This window comes from Chiloscyllium plagiosum, unplaced genomic scaffold (genome assembly GCF_037043375.1).
Source record: "Chiloscyllium plagiosum isolate Xiang-an unplaced genomic scaffold, Cpla_swu_hap1 HiC_scaffold_15, whole genome shotgun sequence".
NCBI lineage: Eukaryota > Metazoa > Chordata > Chondrichthyes > Orectolobiformes > Hemiscylliidae > Chiloscyllium > Chiloscyllium plagiosum.
Genome location: NW_028270153.1, coordinates 11,433,800 through 11,452,869, shown reverse-complemented (window position 1 = coordinate 11,452,869; position 19,070 = coordinate 11,433,800). Strand labels below are relative to the sequence as shown.

General features: G+C 43.0%; 1 protein-coding gene across 1 annotated transcript in view; it reads left to right on the top strand.

The window, feature by feature from the left end:
- LOC122548300 (serine/threonine-protein kinase 3/4) overlaps positions 1-19,070 on the top strand; it is a 153,279-nt gene that overhangs the window by 63,087 nt on the left and 71,122 nt on the right. The window contains exons 8-9 of the mRNA XM_087994729.1: positions 240-368; positions 6,561-6,750. Coding sequence (XP_087850855.1) covers positions 240-368; positions 6,561-6,750 — 319 coding nt within the window. The remainder of the gene's footprint in view (positions 1-239; positions 369-6,560; positions 6,751-19,070) is intronic.

Here is a 19,070-nt window from a genome sequence, read left to right as displayed (position 1 = left end):
CTATTTCTGTGCTGTTTAAATTATGTTTATAATGACTATTCCTAATGGACTTGTGTAACATTTAGAAGTTTCCAAACTCATAGTTGAATGATAGTTAAAGAATATTCACACTCCAACTTTGCAATACTCCCTTATGTGCTGCATTTTGAAGTGCCAAACCATCATACTCTTATTTGATTGGCTGGGCAAGTTTTTCTTCAGTCAGAATTTTTCAAATGCATCTTTTTTTAACCTTCCAGCATCCCTTCATTAAAAGTGCCAAACCTGTGTCAATACTGCGGGATCTCATCAATGATATGATGGAAATTAAGCTCAAGCGTCAAGAGGAGCAACAGCGAGACTTGGATCAGGACGATGAGGAGAACTCGGTAAGTCTCTGCCAGATTTCTATTGATTCATCTTTGCTCGAGTTGTACTAAAAGTGGTCAGCTTGTTTCAGTGAGTAGTACTCTTGCCTTTGGTCAGAAGGTGAGAGTTTGAGCCACATGCCAGAATTTTAATCTTGCACTTGAGGGGGTTGGACTAATGGTTAGTTTTAAAAGCAAATCAGGCATTTGTTAGTGGTATAGTACAACAAATCATGAGACTGTAATGCAAGGATCACTTGGTGGCTCTTGTAGCATCAGTGGGATCCACCAATGTGATATTTTTCTTGCTTTTTCAAAGAAATATCGTACTTGGAACCAAGATAGATAAGTGATCAGCCATGGTCTACTTTGAATGTTAGATCAAGCTTGAGGAGTTGAATATCCACCCCTCCTCCTATCTGATAATTAATCCATGGTGAGCACTGTTTGTCATAGGATATGCCCCAGTTAGCTAGTAGTAATGGACAAAACAGCACCTTTGAATTTCTATAATGTCTACAACAGGAAAGGATCTATGAGCACTTTTGAGTGTTTCAAGCGGAAGTTAACACAGAACCGCATAAGGAGATGTCAGAATAGATGACCAAAAAAGGAGCATCTTGAAGAAAAGGGAGATAGTGTTTTAAGAATTGAGTTTTGGAATTTTGGGCTTTAGCATCTGGAAACATAACCAACAGTGGTGGAGCATTTTAATTTGGGGATGCTCAGGGACCAAAGTTGGAGTAGTACAGGTATCTTTGGAGGATTATCGAGTTGCAGAAGATTTGAGGTTGAGAGATGAAGTCATGGAAGGATTTGAAAGCAAGATGGGTTTTTAAGGTGTTGCTTAGCTGGAAGCTAGTGTGATCAATGAGTTGCATAAGATATTTGCTGGATGCCCAAGTTTCCTCCTGAGTAGATCCAGTCTCCCAGTACTATAATATTTACTCTTGACTATGTTTGAATTATCTTTGGCTGTTCATGGTGTCAGGCAACCTCAGAACCTGATCCAGAGTCTAGTCTTGAATACAAGCTCCCATTAAATGTAAATGACGGCCCTACCCAATACTTGATATTGCTCAAATAGCCTTGGAGATTTGCAGAAATGGACAACGTCGGTATCCAGGAGCCAAAAGATATCTTATTATGCAGTAATTCCATTTTAAACTGGAGGAAGAATATAACCCAGGAAGCAGTCTCAGACAGGAAGACACCACTTAGCCTCTTGATCCTCTTCCACCATTTATTCTAATCATGGCTGATGATCTTAGCTATTTCTGCTTGGCCTGGTTCCATGTCCATTATTATCCCATGCCTCTCAAAAATCTATTGATCACAATGTCAAAATTTTCAGTTGGATTCCCCCAGCCTCGAATCTACCCCCCCAGACTCAGGCAAATTGAAGAGTTCCAGACTTCTACTGCCAGCTCCAAATGTAAGGCTATTCCTCCCCTCCCCCGTCGCACCCCCAACCACACCCTGTCTCCAACCCATCAAAGTAAATGGTTTCTCCCTACCTATTTGATTAAATCCTTTCATCCTAAACACTTGGATTTGAGGGCTCCATGATATCCTGTACTCAAAAAAAAAAATGCTCCTAACAGATTTACACTTTGCCCCTCCAGATCAATAATGTAGTTTGACTCCCAGAACTGAAGACAGGTCTCCACATGTAATCTTAAAGGTCTGGCTAGATCACCCAGACTGTTCTCTTGTGGACATATTTGTGTTAGCTGTTATTCTGGTTGCTTTTGCTTAATGAGTTTGTAATTCTTCTTTTGTCTAGAGACCAGTGTATAGAAAATTTGTGTTACTGAGTAAAAATAGGCATAAGATGGAGGTGAGGATAGCCTGTTGGTTGTCTTGTGTGAAGCTTTGCATGAAGTTTTACAGTGCTTTTAAAAATGAAAGTTGCATGTTGGTTTTTGAAGGAAGGAATGTTGTGCAAGAAATATGTGTGATAATGCATTGTTTTTGTTATATTGTCAAATCATCTTGAAGCACTTTGCACAATAAATTATTTTTGCCATGCAGCAGTTCAGCTGTATATTAATATTGCTGTTGTTTGGTGTGTTTGGATTTGGTTTTGTGCAAATGTGTGCATGCATATTGACAGTGGTGTGTGTGAGCGAACCTTCACTTGCCAAGGTGAAATAGCAGTGCTAGAGAATGAGTGCTTTCCATTTTATATACCATGTGCCAGCATCTAGTACTCTTTCATCAGACATAGAATACTTACTTAGCCAGAGAAAGAGGTTCCCCATTAATGCTGCCTCCCCACCAGTGTAATATTTATCATTTTCAACACCACTCATCTGTGGTCTACTGAGTTTGAACTTTCAGTTCAAACTGCTCAGACTAATTTCACAAATTGTTTTGCCTTTGCATTTTGTAGTGAATGGTAATGCATGTGACTTAGATCCTATTAACTCAAACTATTGTTTCTTTGCTAATGTCTCTATCGAACATCAAGTTGTGATGAGGAATTAAAGTTTAATGTTCATTTCCACAATTTTTATTTGTGGTCATGATATTGAATATATGGTTATGAAAAAAGCAGTCTTGGATGGTTCATCTAGGTGGTATTTTTATGGGGGGAGGGGTTACAATAATATTTTCTTTTGATTGCTAGATATCGATATTAATTTACTTTCCTCGTAACTTTAATTCTATTTCCTAATGTATTATTATTCAATATTACAACAAAACTACATTCATTTTCAAGAACTGTAGACTGATACAGCACAAAAGAGGGCTGATTGGTCCATCATGCCTATGCTAGCTCTTTGAAAGTGCTATCAAATTAAATTCAATCCTCTGCATTCTCTCCATTTTGAGTATTTAGCCAATTGCCTTCAGAAAGTTCCTAATGAATCTGCTTTCTCAACTTTTTCAGGTAGCATATTTCAGATCAAAATGGCTTATGTTTTCTGAAAAAAATCCCCGTGTTTTTCCTTTTTTTTCCCGATTAATCCTGTGCCCACAGGTCACCAATCCACTGCCAGTTGACATCATTGTCCCCTTTTCTCCCCTCAAAATATTGAAAATTTATTAAATTTCCATTTGACTTGTACTGCTATAAAGAGAATACATTGAATTTCTCCAATCTTTGCAGTCAACTGTGGCCAGTCGCATTTAGACTATTAAGAACGAACAAAATTGAATTTAGTTAGGAATTTTTTTGTCTGTCTGAGAAGGCTTCAGCATTAGGATGGTGTACACATATAATATTGTCTGATTGTTTTTCCTGTTTATGTTCTCTTAAGTTCATGGTCAGGATGTTTCATGCTGTTGCCCAGATAGCTACTGAATGAAAGACCAATATTTGTTGAGTCTGACATGTATTTGCAGAATTAAACATCACAAGCATATGTCTCTGAACTTAACCGCACCACAATTTTCAATACCTGGCCCTCTGTGGATATTTTATAATTAACTTGTTCAGAGATATATTCGAGGAGAAAGTGAGGTCTGCAGATGCTGGAGATCAAAGTTGAAACTTTATTGCTGGAACAGCACAGCGGGTCAGGCAGCATCCAGGGAACAGGAGATTCGACGTTTCGGGCACAGGCCCTTCTTCAGGAATGAGCAGAGAGTGTTCAGCAGGAGAAGATAAAAGGTAGGGAGGAGGGACTTGGAGGAGGGGCGTTGGAAATGTGATAGGTGGAAAGAGGTCAAGGTGAGGGTGATAGGTCGGAGTAGGATGGAGGCGGAGAGGTCAAGAAGAAGACTGCAGGTCAGGAAGGCGGTGCCGGGCTGGAGGGATCCGGCTGAGACAAGGTGGGGGGAGGGGGGATGAAGAAACTGGTGAAGTCCAAGTTCATCCCCTGCGGTTGGAGGGTTCCCAGTCGGAAGATAAGACGCTCCTCCTCCGACCGTCGGGTTGTTGTGGTTTGGCGGTGGATGAGTCCAATGACCTGCATATCCTCGGTGGAGTGGGAGGGGGAGTTGAAATGCTGTGCCACAGGTTGGTTGGGTTGGTTCGTCCGGGTGGCCCAGAGGTGCTCTCTGAATCGCTCCGCAAGTAGGCGGCCTGTCTCCCCAATATAGAGGAGGCCACACCGGCTGCAGCGGATGCAGTAGATGATGTGGGTGGAGGTGCAGGTGAATCTGTGGCGGATATGGAAGTTTCCCTTGGGGCCTTGGAGAGAAGTGAGGGGGGAGGTGTGGGCGCAAGTGTTGCACCTCCTGCGGTTGCAAGGGAAGGTGCCGGGAGTGGTGGTTGGGTCGGTGGGGGGTGTGGATCTGACAAGGGAGTCGCGGAGGGAGTGGTCTCTACGGAAAGCTGATAGGGGAGGGGAGGGAAATATATCCTTGGTGCTGGGGTCTGTTTGGAGGGAGTGGTCTCTACGGAAAGCTGATAGGGGAGGGGAGGGAAATATATCCTTGGTGCTGGGGTCTGTTTGGAGGTGGCGGAAATGGCGGCGGATGATGCGCTGTACATGGAGATTGGTGGGGTGGTAGGTGAGGACCCCACTGGTCCTCACCTACCACCCCACCAATCTCCATGTACAGCGCATCATCCGCCGCCATTTCCGCCACCTCCAAACAGACCCCAGCACCAAGGATATATTTCCCTCCCCTCCCCTATCAGCTTTCCGTAGAGACCACTCCCTCCGCGACTCCCTTGTCAGATCCACACCCCCCACCGACCCAACCACCACTCCCGGCACCTTCCCTTGCAACCGCAGGAGGTGCAACACTTGCGCCCACACCTCCCCCCTCACTTCTCTCCAAGGCCCCAAGGGAAACTTCCATATCCGCCACAGATTCACCTGCACCTCCACCCACATCATCTACTGCATCCGCTGCAGCCGGTGTGGCCTCCTCTATATTGGGGAGACAGGCCGCCTACTTGCGGAGCGATTCAGAGAGCACCTCTGGGCCACCCGGACGAACCAACCCAACCAACCTGTGGCACAGCATTTCAACTCCCCCTCCCACTCCACCGAGGATATGCAGGTCATTGGACTCATCCACCGCCAAACCACAACAACCCGACGGTCGGAGGAGGAGCGTCTTATCTTCCGACTGGGAACCCTCCAACCGCAGGGGATGAACTTGGACTTCACCAGTTTCTTCATCCCCCCTCCCCCCACCTTGTCTCAGCCGGATCCCTCCAGCCCGGCACCGCCTTCCTGACCTGCAGTCTTCTTCTTGACCTCTCCGCCTCCATCCTACTCCGACCTATCACCCTCACCTTGACCTCTTTCCACCTATCACATTTCCAACTCCCCTCCTCCAAGTCCCTCCTCCCTACCTTTTATCTTCTCCTGCTGAACACTCTCTGCTCATTCCTGAAGAAGGGCCTGTGCCCGAAACGTCGAATCTCCTGTTCCCTGGATGCTGCCTGACCCGCTGTGCTGTTCCAGCAATAAAGTTTCAACAGAGATATATTCACACACCCCTGAAGCAGGTGAGACAAAACTCAAGCCTGCTGGCTCTGAGGTAGGGACACTACTACTGGACTACAAGAGTCCACCTTGAGCCATTGTATATGGAACCCTGATTAATGCCCACCACCTGCCTCCAAATAAATAATTTAGATATGGTTAACAATGCAATTGTGACAATACTGTGAGTTTAAGAGGTGCATTTTGTCCTGGGTTTTTTTTTTATGAAGTAAGGTTGAGAGAGAGAGGTGCCAAGCAGTCTACTCAGAGCCTTGTGTTTGTGAGACCTTGTTTTTTTTTCTTTAAAGTTGGAACCATAGAAGCAGCCTGAATGGGCGGGTAAGCTCTCTCAGAACGAGGGTTTTAGTTTTTCAGTTGTTGCTGGGGTCCTGAAGCTCCCTGCTACTCTTTTTTCTCAGTTTTCTCCTGTTTTATTTTCCTCTTGGACTGGAGAATTGTCTGAGAGACAATCTATTTTGTTGAATTTGCCTTTTCCATGGGTGAGTTTATTGGATGTTACTGTATTAGATCAGTTACTATTTAATTGTTAAATAATTTATTATTCTGTTAAAATTTGTGATAGGTTATTTCAATTTCTTCTTTATTTTGTTATATTTTATCTATAGTGTATGAATAAAGTGCGTTTTACTTAACGTCAAGTAGTTTGACCAATATCTGGAATTCAATGCCTTGCACTTAACTTTAAAATAGTCTACAGCCTAATCATTTCCTATCTTCTAAAAAATTTTGAAGGGTTTGGTCTGGACAATAACACAATTATGATTTCAATATCAAGCTGCTTTTTGTATATTTGACACAGGAAGAGGACGATGTTGACTCGGGCACCATGGTTCGAGCAAGTGCAGAGGACACTGGGACCATGAGAGCGGCCAGCACGATGAGTGAAGGTGCACGGACAATGATTGAGCATGACAGCTCGACGCTGGACTCTCAGATGGGGACCATGGTGATCAACAGTGGAGAGGACGAAGAGGATGGAACAATGAAAAGTAAGACTGTGTTTCTTTTTGAGGCTTATTATTAATCGTTGCCTGCTTTTGTGCACCAAAGTACTAACTAAAAACTTATGAAAACACTAACTGGATTACTTCTGTAATTATGTTAAAGTTCTCTTTTAAAAGAGAACATCTTGTCATTATCATGAAGCACTATCAGATGTAGCCAGTAATGCTATTGACCTTCGGTCAGAAATTTGTGGGTTGAAACCCTACTTCTGAGCACCAAATCTAGCCAACGCACCTCAGAGGTTAAGGCACAAGGAAAGTGCAATAAGCCCCACCAACCTGACTGCTTTAACTGAACTCTGCTTCCCCATTTTAACTGCCTTCTAACTGGGCTCCTCAATCCCTTTCTCCTCAAATCAAGCTAAGTGTTACACTTTGGTGCTGTTTATTTCAGTGTCCTTCCCTGCCAATTTTATTCTAAGATTTGTAGGGATTGTAGAAGTCGATTAGTTGTACTTTGGAAAATCTGAACTGGAGAGAGCATAAATGTTTTTCATCTCAATAAAGAGCTTGATTTTTGTAGATTGTTATTCATTTATGGGAAGTGTGCATTTATTGCCCATCTTGATTAGTTTTGGGAAAGTGGTGGTGAGTTGCTATAGTGGCTGAGAAGGTCAGTTCCAAGCTAGCCACATTGATGTTGATGCTTATAGGTCATGATTCAGGCTTCCTTCCCGAATGGATGCCAGTGAATCATCTGGACTTTTACAAAGGTCGGCTAGCCCTACAATCACCGTCACTCATGCTATTCCTGTCTAAAATTTTAGGTGTGTTTAATTAACAGAATTCAATGTGCGTACTGCCAGGTCTTTGGATTACTAGTTCAATAACATAACCTTGTGGCCCTTCACTTTGTCAGGATATTCCAAAGTGTCAGTCAGGGAATTACTTTCTACAACGTAGTTACTGTTGCTGTGGACCCAAACATAGCCAGTTTGGTGAGAGCTAGTGGTGTCAGAGTCAAAAAGTGAATCTAATTACAAGCATTAATTGAGAGTTCATTATTGTCCCAAATATTGGGACACAGATATTTGGTCTCTTGGGAATCAAAGGATATGGGAGCGGTTAGGTAAATGTAGTTGTCAATCATTTACAGTTCTGTTGCATGTTGGAGCAAGGGGCTTTTTTTTTCTTGCGTTCCTGTGAGGGCCTGAAAGGGGATGAGGTAATGTATGGGGTTTGATGTGACCAATCTGTTTACCTTCCTTATCAGAGTATAATAAAATACTGTGGAGTAATCGCACTTTACATTGACATACAGGCATCTAGAATGAAGTATTCCTTACTCTCCTGAAAATCATATATAAATATTAATAAGCTCTCTGCCTGACATTCAGCTCTGATCGGAGAGGCTACATTTCATTCTGACAAATATGTGCAGTGTACTTTATGTTGGAAACTAAACGTTCTGGAGCTGAATGGTAGTGTTTTAACACTCATTGATCATGAGAGCTGAGAAAATAACAGCTTGCATTTATGCAGCACCTTGAATGTAGTAAAACACCCCAACCAGCTGCAGGGAAGCGTTATCAAGTAATATTTTACATGGAGCCGTCACAAGTGATAGTAGGACAAATGACCCAAAGGTCTATCAAAGAGAGAGGTTTTAAGAAGCAAGTTAAAAGGAAGGGAGGCAGAGTGTTCAGGAAGGGAATTTGAATTAAGGGCCGAGTTCGCTGAAAGTAGGGAGGATTGTAGGGCTCAAGGACGCAAGAGATAGGGAGGTTCTGGGTCATGAAGTGATTTCAGGAGTGGTTTTACTACCTCAGCAGTGAAAGATTTTCTGTTATTTTATGGGATGTTGGTGTCTCTTGAAAGACCATTTGTTGCCCATCCTTAATACCCTTAAGCTAAGTGGCTTTCTAAGTCATTTCAAAGGACAGTTAAAAGTCAGCCACATTTGTGGGTTTGGAGTCACGTTTCAGTGCGTATATAGGAGATATGGCTAGTATGTTTGCAGATGACACCAAAATTAGTGGTGTAGTGGAAAGCAAAGAAGGTTACCTCAGTGTACGAAGGGATCTTGATCAGATGGGCCAAGGAGTGGAAGATGGAGTTTAATTTAGAGAAATGGGAGGTTCTGCTTTTTGGAAAGGCAAATCAGGGCAGGGCTTATACACTTAATGGTAAGGTCCTGGGAAGTGTTGCTGAACAGAGGTCTTGGAGTGCGGGTGCATAGTTACTTCAAAGTGCAGTTGCAGGTAGATATGATAGAGAAGAAAGCATTTGGTGTGCTTTCCTTTATTGGTCAATGCATTGAGTATAGGAGTTGGGAAGTCATAATGCAACTGTACAAGACATTTGTTAGGCAACTTTTGAAATACTGAGTACAATTCTGGTCGTCTTGTTATAGGAAGGATGTTCAGAAAAGATTTACAAGGATGTTGCCAGATTTGGAGGATTTGAGCTATAGGGAGAGGCTGAACAGACTAGGGCTGTTTCCCTAGAGTGTCAGAGGCAGAGGGGTGAACTTCGAGGTTTATAAAATCAAGAGGGGCATGGATAGGGTAAATAGACAAGGTCTTTTCCTTGTGGTGGGGAGTACCCACGCACAAAGCCATGGTGACTACCCCTAATCATCCTTACCTTTCCATTTACATGTAAATCCTGTCCCCCAGGATTCCCTCCAACAACTCTTCCTCCACCAATGTCAGACTCATCGGGTCGATAGTTCCCTGGCTTTTCTTTAACACCTTTCTTAAATAGTGGCACCACGTTAGCCAACCTTCAGTCTTCTGGCACCTCACCTGTCACTATGGATGATACAAATATCTCAGCAAGGGGCCCAACCCTCACTTCCCTAGCTTCCCACAGAGTTCTAGGGTACACCTGATCCACTTTTATGTGTTTTAAGACATCCAGCACCACCACCTCTGTAATATGGACATTTTTCAAGATGTCATTATCTATTATCCCACATTCTATATCTTTCTTGTCCTGCTCCACAGTAAGCACTGATGCAAAATACTCATTTATTATCTCCCCCATCTCCTGCATTTCACACACAGGCTGCCTTACTGATCTTTGAGGGGTCCTCTACTCTTCCTAGTTCCCCTTCTGTCCTTAATGCATTTGGATTCTCCTTAACCCTATTTGTCAAAGCTATCTCATGTCCCCTTTTTGCCCTCGGATTTCCCTCTTAAGTATACTTCTACAGTCTTTATACCCTTCTAAGGATTCACTCAATCTCTGCTGTCTATACCTGACATATGCTTGCTTCTTTTTCTTAAAACCTCAATTTCTGTAGTCATCCAGCGCTCCCTACGCCTTACCAGCCTTTCCTTTCACCCTAACAGGAATATACTGTCTCTGGACTCTTGTTATCTCATTTTTGAAGGCTTCCCATTTTCCCACCGTCCCTTTACCTGTGAACATATGCCCCCAATCAATTTTTGAAAGTTCTTTCCTAATACTGTCAAAATTGGACTTCCAATTAGACTGGATCTAAAAGTTGAAGTTCTATGTTTTTCCATCACTACTTTTAAACTAATAGAATTATGGTCACTGGCCCCAAAGTGCTCCCCCACTGACACCTCAGTCACCTACCCTGCCTGATTTCCCAAAAGTAGGTCAAGTTTTGCACCTTTTCTAGTAGGTACTTTCACATACTGAATCAGAAACTTTTCTTGTACACACTTAACATATTCCTCTCCATCTAAACCCATAACACTATGGCAGTCCCAGTCTATGTTTGGAAAGTTAAAAAGCCCGACCATAACTACCCTATTATTCTTACAGATAGCTGAGATCTCCTTACAGATTTGTTTCTCAATTTCTTGCTGACTATTAGGGGGTCTATAATACAATCCCAATAAGATGACCACCTCTTTCTTATCTCTCAAGGCACCCAAATAACATCTCTGGATGTATTCCCAGGAATATTCAACCGAAGTGCTGTCGTAATGCTATCCCTTATCAAAACCCCCCCCCCACCCCCACCCTCCTCTTGACACCCTTTCTAACCTTCCTCTAGCGTTTGTATCCTGGAACATTAAGCTGCCAGTCCTGTCCATCCCTGAGCCATGTTACTGTAATTGCTATGATATCCTAATCCCATGTGGAGAAAGATATGGTTCGGGTTGAAAACCTCTCATTAGAAGTAGGTGAGAGTATTACCTGTTTAGAAGCAAGTTGAGGACCAGTTTAGCAAAAGGGGGAGTGGAGGAAGTGGGGGGGGGGGAATACGTAGAATTATCAGGAAAGAAGGAAATGGAAAGGGTGTGGTGTAGAAAAATGGAGTAATTAAAGGACAGTGCAAGGCAAAAAGGGGATGGTTATGGAACAAGTAAAGAAACAAAAACATCTCTATTGGAGATGTCAAAAATTAAATTATGTCTTGAAATATTTTGTGTTTAAAAATAAAAACTGACATTGTAAGGCTGTTACCCTTTAATTTTGCTTCTATATTATTCGGAAGAATACTTTAATAGTTCCTTTCAGGCATGAATTAAATAAATACTGGGAGGAGAACAAAAAGGAGGGTAGGGGAGAGGAATGACTTGGATTGTTCCACCAGAAGCCGTTTGCGTGGAGTGTCCTCATTTTGTGCCTTAGTACTCTATCTGAGTGCAGTTACATTACTCCATCTCTGTGAAATATGCACCATTCTATGTATATCTAAATGAGCATTGTGAAGCTTGTAATGCAAGAAGACTGTGAAATGTGCAGACACAAGTTTAGATTTTTGACCACACAGTGGCGCCAGATCTCAATGATGGACCCCAGTCTTCATAGCAAGAGAAACTGAATTTCATGCATTGTATTATAGTCATATAGCATGAAACCAGACCCCTCGGTCCAATACTCCCATGCTGTCCAAGCATCCCAAACGAAAGTCGGAGGAGTTGTTGACAGTGAGGAAGGATGTGGCAGGTTACAGCAGGATATAGAGAAGCTGCAGAGCTGGGCAGAAAGGTGGCAAATGGAATTCAATGTAGCTAAGTGTGAGGTGATTCACTTTGGGAAGAATAACAAAAAGATGGGGTACTGGGCTAATGGTCGGATACTTGGTAGTGTGGATGAGCAGAGGGATCTTGGTGTCCATGTACACAGATCTCTGAAAGTTGCCACCCAGGTAAATAGTGCGGTGAGGAAGGCATATGGCGTACTGGCTTTTATTGGTAGAGGAATTGAGTTCCGGAGTCCTGAGGTCATGATGCAGTTGTATAAGACTGGTGCGGCCACATCTGGAGTATTGTGTGCAGTTTTGGTCGCCATACTATAGGAAGGATGTGGAGGCGCTGGAACGGGTGCAGAGGAGGTTTACCAGGATGTTGCCTGGTATGGAAGGAAGATCGTATGAGGAAAGACTGAGACACTTGGGGCTGTTTTCATTAGAGAAAAGAAGGTTTAGGGGTGACTTGATAGAGGTGTACAAGATGATTAGGGGGTTAGATAGGGTTGACAGTGTGAACCTTTTCCCGCGTATGGAGTCGGGTATTACAAGGGGGCATAGCTTTAAATTAAGGGGGGGTAGATATAGGACTGAAGTTAGGGGTAGGTTCTTCACTCAGCGAGTCGTAAGTTCATGGAATGCCCTGCCAGTAGCAGTGGTGGACTCTCCCTCTTTATGGGCATTTAAGCGGGCATTGGATAGGTATATGGAGGATAGTGGGTTAGTATAGGTTAGGTGGGCTTGGATCGACGCAACATCGAGGGCCAAAGGGCCTGTACTGCGCTGTATTCTTCTATGTTCTATGTAAACTAGTCCCATTTGGTTCATATCCTCCTTAAACCTTTCCTATTTGTGTACCTGTCCAAATGTTTTTTTTTAAATGTTGTAACTGTACCTGTCTCCACCACTTATTGCATAAAAATTATTTTTTTTCTTCCTTTTGTTTCCCTTCTCTCTCCTGAAGTTGCATTTCACTCATTGTTAGAGTTAGAGTTCATTAAGGATCAGATTGTGGAGTACTTGGAGGTGCATGGTAAAATAGACCCAAGTCAGCACAGCTTCAGCAAGGGGTGGTCATGCCTGACAAAACTGTTAGAATTCTTTGAGGAGGTAATGATCAAGTTAGAGAAAGGAGAGCCAATGATCCATTTGGATTTCCAGAAGGCCTTTGACAAGGTGACAGGAGGCTGCTAAATAAGATAAGAGCTCATGTTGTTAGGGGGAAGTTACTGGCATGGATAGAGGATTGGCTGACTGGCAGAAGGCAGAGAGCAGCGATAAAAGGGATCGTTTTCAAGATGGTAACTAGGGGAGTTCTGCAATCTGGATGAAGAGACGTTGTTGCTAAATTTGCAGATGACACAACAGATAGTATTGCGGAAGGACTTGGACAGTGTGGAGAGTGGGCAAAGAAATGGCAGATTGTATCCCAATGTGGGAAAGTGAGAGGTTATGCACTTTGGAAGAATAGAATTACATTAAATTACTTAGTGTGGAAACAGGCCCTTCAGCCCAACAAGTCCACACCGACCCACTGAAGCGCAACCCACCCAGACCCATTCCCCTACATTTAACCCTTAACCTAACACTATGGGCAATTTAGCATGGCCAATTCACCTAACCTGCAAATGTTTTGGACTGTGGGAGGAAACCAGAGCACCCGGAGGAAACCCACGCAGACACGGGGAGAATGTGCAAACTCCACACAGTCAGTCACCTGAGGTGGGAATTGAACCCGGGTCTCAGGCGCTGTGAGGTAGCAGTGCTAACCACTGTGTGCCACTGTGCTGCCCACATAGACTTATTTTCTGAATGGACAAAGGGACTTGGGACTCCTAGTTCAGGATTCTTAAGGTTAACATGCAGGTTCAGTTGGCAGTTAGGAAAGCAAATGCAATGTTAGCATTCATTTCAAGAATACTAAAGCAGAGATATACAACTGAGATTGTATAAAGCTCTGGTCAGACCACATTTGGAGTATTGTGATCAGTTTCAGCTCCCATATCTAAGGAAGGATATGCTGGCCTTGGAGGGGTTCCAGAGAAAGTTTACAAGAATGATCCTGAGGATGAAGGGCTTGTCATACAAGGAGCAGTTGAAGAAGACTCTGGATCTGTACATGATGGAAATTAGAATGGGAAGGGATCTCACTGGAACTCTGGGAATACTGCGAAACCTGGATAGTGTCTGGTAGGAGAGACTAAGTTCTGAGGGCACAGTGTCAGAATGAAGGATGAATTCCACATTTATTCCCTTCAAAACTGCGTTACATTTCAGTCTCTCCCAGAAGGTTCAGTGGCTCATCAGTGGGATGGAGAGCACACACATTGTGAATAGTAATGTGCGACATCTGCTTACAGAGTGAATGAACCAGGGTCTTTTCCTATCCAGAATGAGATGGGGTGAGAACTGAGATGAAGAATTTCTGCACCCTTCAGAGGGTGGTGAATCTGTAGAACTCATTGCCGCAGAAGGATGTGAAGCCAAGTCATTGAGTGTCTTTAAGACAGAGATCGGTAGGATCTTGATTAGTAAAGGGATCAAGGGTTATGGGGGGGAAGGCAGGAGAATACAGTTAAGAAACATCAGCCATAATTGAATGGCAGAGCAAACTCGATGGGCCAAATGGCTTAATTTTACTCTCCTCATCTTAGATCATATCTATCAAGGCTGCTCTGTTTGCATCTACTTAATATTGTAGTCCCTCATTTGTTTCTTTTACTGTAGCTCATCTCTTGCATTAAAGTTTAATACCTCCAGTTCATGCACTTACCTCCCAGACCATCCTGCTACTTCATTAGATACTGCCCACACAAGTCCTATTAAGCAGGACCTTTACAAACACCCCATCTCATTCTGGATAGGAAAAGACCCTGGTTCATTCACTCTGTAAGCAGATGTCACACATTACTATTCACAATGTGTGTGCTCTCCATCCCACTGATGAGCCACTGAACCTTCTGGGAGAGACTGAAATGTAACGCAGTTTTGAAGGGAATAAATGTGGAATTCAACTTTCCATATGGGCATTCAATTTATTTTTTTGGATATCATTCCGTCCTTGATAATTCATTGCAGTACCTACCTAAGAGGTGATCTCTGCCCTTGTGTGTCCTATTTCATTCTTTCACTTGTCCAACCTCAACCATGACATTTTTTCAGAACCCATCCTTTTAATACTTTCCAGTCTGCATCCAACTTATATGCCTGCCTTCCTGAGTGCACTTCATGATGAGGCTTAAAGTTGCATTCTTTTGAAGAATACGACAGTGAAATAACCACTGCACTACAGTCCTCTGAATGTTCTTCCTCCTTTTAAAAGCAGAGTTCTCCTCTTGGGGAAGCTGCTAATCTCCAGGGCAGGAGCTCACTGCGCACAAACTCACAGCTACTGTACAACAATTGCAATGAAACAAGAAATTACCATTGATCCCTCCTGCAAAACCTTGATTAACAAATCATTCTCTTTCATGTAATGTGTGTTTGTTTACCTGAACTGCTACAGAGAACGTCAACTTTCGCCTCCATGTTTATCTGAGGTAACTTTAATTTATATCATGCGACTGTTCGACAGCAGGTGCACTCTGCTTCTTGCATTGTGAAAATGCAACATGCTGACAGATCATATGAAGCAATTACTTTTAGACATTGATTAATTTGTAGAGTTCACATTGCCTGATAACACATTACTATGGCTGATCAAGACTCGAGCAATCCAGATGCCAAAAGTTAAATGAAAGTCATGGTATTTTTCTAGATCAGTAATGTGTATTTGTACAGTTGTTTTTAAAAGTGACTTTTAACATAGGAAGAGTTCCCAATGATTATTATCAGACAATATCAGACTGAACCACATGATGAAATATTAGGACATGAGACTTAAACCTCAATCAATGAGCCAAGTTTTCAGGAACATCTTACATGAGGGTAGCGAGATGCAGAATTATACAGAGGGAATTCCAGAGATGGGGTCCTTGGTGATTTGAAGATGACTAGGAGTGCATGAGGTGCCTTCAAGATGGTTGGTTTGAAGGAAGTTACTAAGATGGGGACAATTGAGGCCATGGAAGAGAGGGAATCTGAAAGCAAGACTGAAGAGTTTTGTTTTAACCTGGAGCTGTTGCATGCATGGGGGATAATGAAGAGTTTTACAATTCAGGGCAGAATAACAGATTTGAATGAACTTGGGTTCAGGTAGAGATAGTGGCTGGAGAGGCAGTCATCATTATAATCCAACTGGATTTAAATCTTGTCGCCTTAACTAATACTAATTTATTTCATAACTTTGTTAAATCTAGCACAGTGCACACTTAATCTTTAATTCATTTTTCTCCTGATTAATTTATTTTCATCTTTCAGTTTGGAGTCCTCTGTGACTGCACCCTCATGACTCACGCCACAGCCCAGTCTGACGTAGTTTTCCCTCTAACATCCTTACCCTTTCTTTTTGTGACAGGTGCACGTGGTTATCAGTTGGATATGGGATCCCTCAGATAGGATGGTTTCTGCTCTACTTTCATCACATTCATTCTCCCTGCCAGAGTCTCAACCAAAACTCTGAAATTGTTGGCTTGATTTGCAGCCAGTCTCCTAGAGGCCTTTCCATGCAAGGGCGTGGATATTGGTGCACACTGAAACGGCGGAATCAAATCAGACTTGTTCTGTTGAGTTCTCAATCTGCAGGCACTCCATCAATAATGCAGCAGATCAGATCACGACTCCACTTTAGTATCCGTAATAGGAGCATTTGATTTCACCTTTGGGGAAAGCTGCCTGTGCTGAGTTAGCCACAGGATGTACAGGGGATCCTGAATTTATACCTTATTTACCATTAATTGGTTTTCTAACCAGCCCTACTGGGCATTTCCATAAGGAAATATCGATTCCTGCGGAAAAGCACCTGTGATTTGATGAGAAACTGACCCCTCCCCGTCACCTCAGCTCCAGCTTCCAATCTCTTTTCTCTGTCTCTGACATGACCTGCCGTGACTACTTTGTCAATACTCTTCCTATGAACTTTCCCCTCCTGGACCTATTGCTGCAATCACTCCATCCTCCACATTTGTCATATTGCCGATAGCCTTCAAGTGTTGAAGTCGAGACCCATCCTATCATCCCATGCTATTCAGTCTGGCCTTTGTAAGGGTTTCAATGCTGACAGTCAAAGCAACTGATTGTATAGCACAGATAGAGGCCACTCATCTCATCGTGCCTATTCTAATTTTCTGACAGAATTGTGCAATTAGTCACACTTCCCCTGTTCTTTTTCCAGAATGCTGCAATTTTTAAAAAATTTTCAAGTACATATCCGGTTTCCCTTTGAAAGTTATTACTAAATCTGCCTCCACTGTTCTTCCAGGCAGTGATTTCAAGAATACTACATACAGGACTGCTTTTGGCAGTTGTGCATTACTTTTATTTTTGAAATGATGTATCTGAGGGAGAATAAAATATTTATTAATCGAATTCAAACGAGATTCTCAACAACTGCACAATGCATAGAAGTGGAGCTGACACTGATAAATACAGGGTAAAGCCTGACTAGCTTTGTTGGCCTGGTGTGAAGGCAGCCCAGAAACCAGTAGCTGTCTATGCTATTCTGTAATTCTGTGTAGAAGGAAGTGCAGTTGTGTGAGAGGACAAGGGCAAATTCTTGGCATTTCACAACTGATCCATGTCAACAGTGTCCACAGAATCTGAGTTCTTAGTGTAACCTGAGGTTATTTGGCTCATTGTGCTTGCACTGGCTCTGTTATCTCATCTCCTGAAATTATCCTCATATCCCTGCACACCATTACAATCCAAAATAAAATCCAATGCGAGTCTTGAGAAGATTTGTAACTCAGGTTGCGGTTCTGGATGTAGGTTTGCTCGCTGCGCTGGAAGGTTTATTTCCAGAAAATTCGTCACCCTACTAGGTAACCTCTTCCGTGGGCCTCCGGATGAAGCACTGTTGATACTTCTTGCTTTCTATTTATATGTTTGGTTTTCTTTCGGTTGGTGATGTCATTTCCTGTTCTTCTTCTCTGGGTGTGGTAAATCGGGTCTAACTCGATGTGTTTGTTGATAGAGTTCCAGTTGAAATGCCAATCTTCTAGTAATTCTTGTGCATGTCTTTGTTTGGCTTGTCATAGAATGGATGTGTTGTCCCAGTCAAAGTGGTGTCTTCCTTATCTGTATGTAAGGATACTAGTGAGAGAGGGTCATGTCGTTTTGTAGCTAGTTGATGTTCATGTATCCTGGTGGCTAGTGTTTGCCTTGTTTGGCCCACTGAAGATGTTACCCAGCAGAGTGACGAAACGTCTGGGGATGAACCTTCCAGCTCAGCGAGCAAACCTACATTTAAAATCCAATGCCTCTCTCTAATGCCTCAGTTAAACAGGCCTCCGCCACGTTTCCGGGCAGTGCATTTCAGACCCTAACTACTTGTTGCGTGTCAATGTTTTTTCTCTCATCCCTCTTGCTTCATTCACACAGGGTGGCCTGGTGGCTCAGTGGTTGGCACTGCTGCCTTATGGCCCCAGGGACCCGGATTTGATTCCGCCCTCTGGTGACTGCCTGTGTGGAGTTTGCATGTTCTTCCTGTGTCTGTGTGGGTTTCGTCCAGGTTCTCTGATTTCCTCCCACAGTCCAAAGATGTGCAGGTTAGGTGGATTGGCCATGCTAAGTTGCCCGTAGTGTCCAGGAATGTGCAGGCTAGGTGGGTTAGCTGTGGGAAATGCAGGATCACAGGGATAGGTTAGGGGTTTGTGTCTGGGTGGAATGTTCTTCAGAGGGTCTGAATGGCCTGCTTTCACACTGTAGGGGATTCAATGATCACATTAAATCTATGTCACCTCATTCTTGTTTCTTTCACAAATTGAAATAGCTTCACCCTATTTACTCTGTTCAACCCAGTCATGAATTTGAAAGCCTCAATCAGATCTCCCCTCTCCGCTTTCTTCTCTTCAAGGAGAATAGTCCCAACAATGTTTATGCTCTATCCTTTTCATCTAACTCTGTCATCAAAACTTTTCCTCCTTTTTTCCCTTATGCGTCTGCCTAGTTTCCCTTTAACTATCCTCCTTGTGTTGTAAAGTTGCACATTGTAACCACTCTCTAGATAGAGGTTTCTCCAAAGTTCTGTATATATTGAACTTATCAATGGCTATTTTATAGTCTCATTAGCTTTTGACTGTCCTGCATGTCAGATGTGTAGAAGGTAGTGTGATGGGTATGTCATTGCGTTAGCAATCTGTGTAGACCCAGGCATTTCCTCTGGGCTATGCGTTCGAAGCCTACATGGCAGCTGGTAGAATTTAAATTCATGATATGCTGCTTGCCTTTTAATTTGCTTCCCTTTTTCTCATTGTGTTTGCAGCCCTGAACTCTGTAGAGGTTGTTTCATCTCATTATGGTTATAAAAACAGTC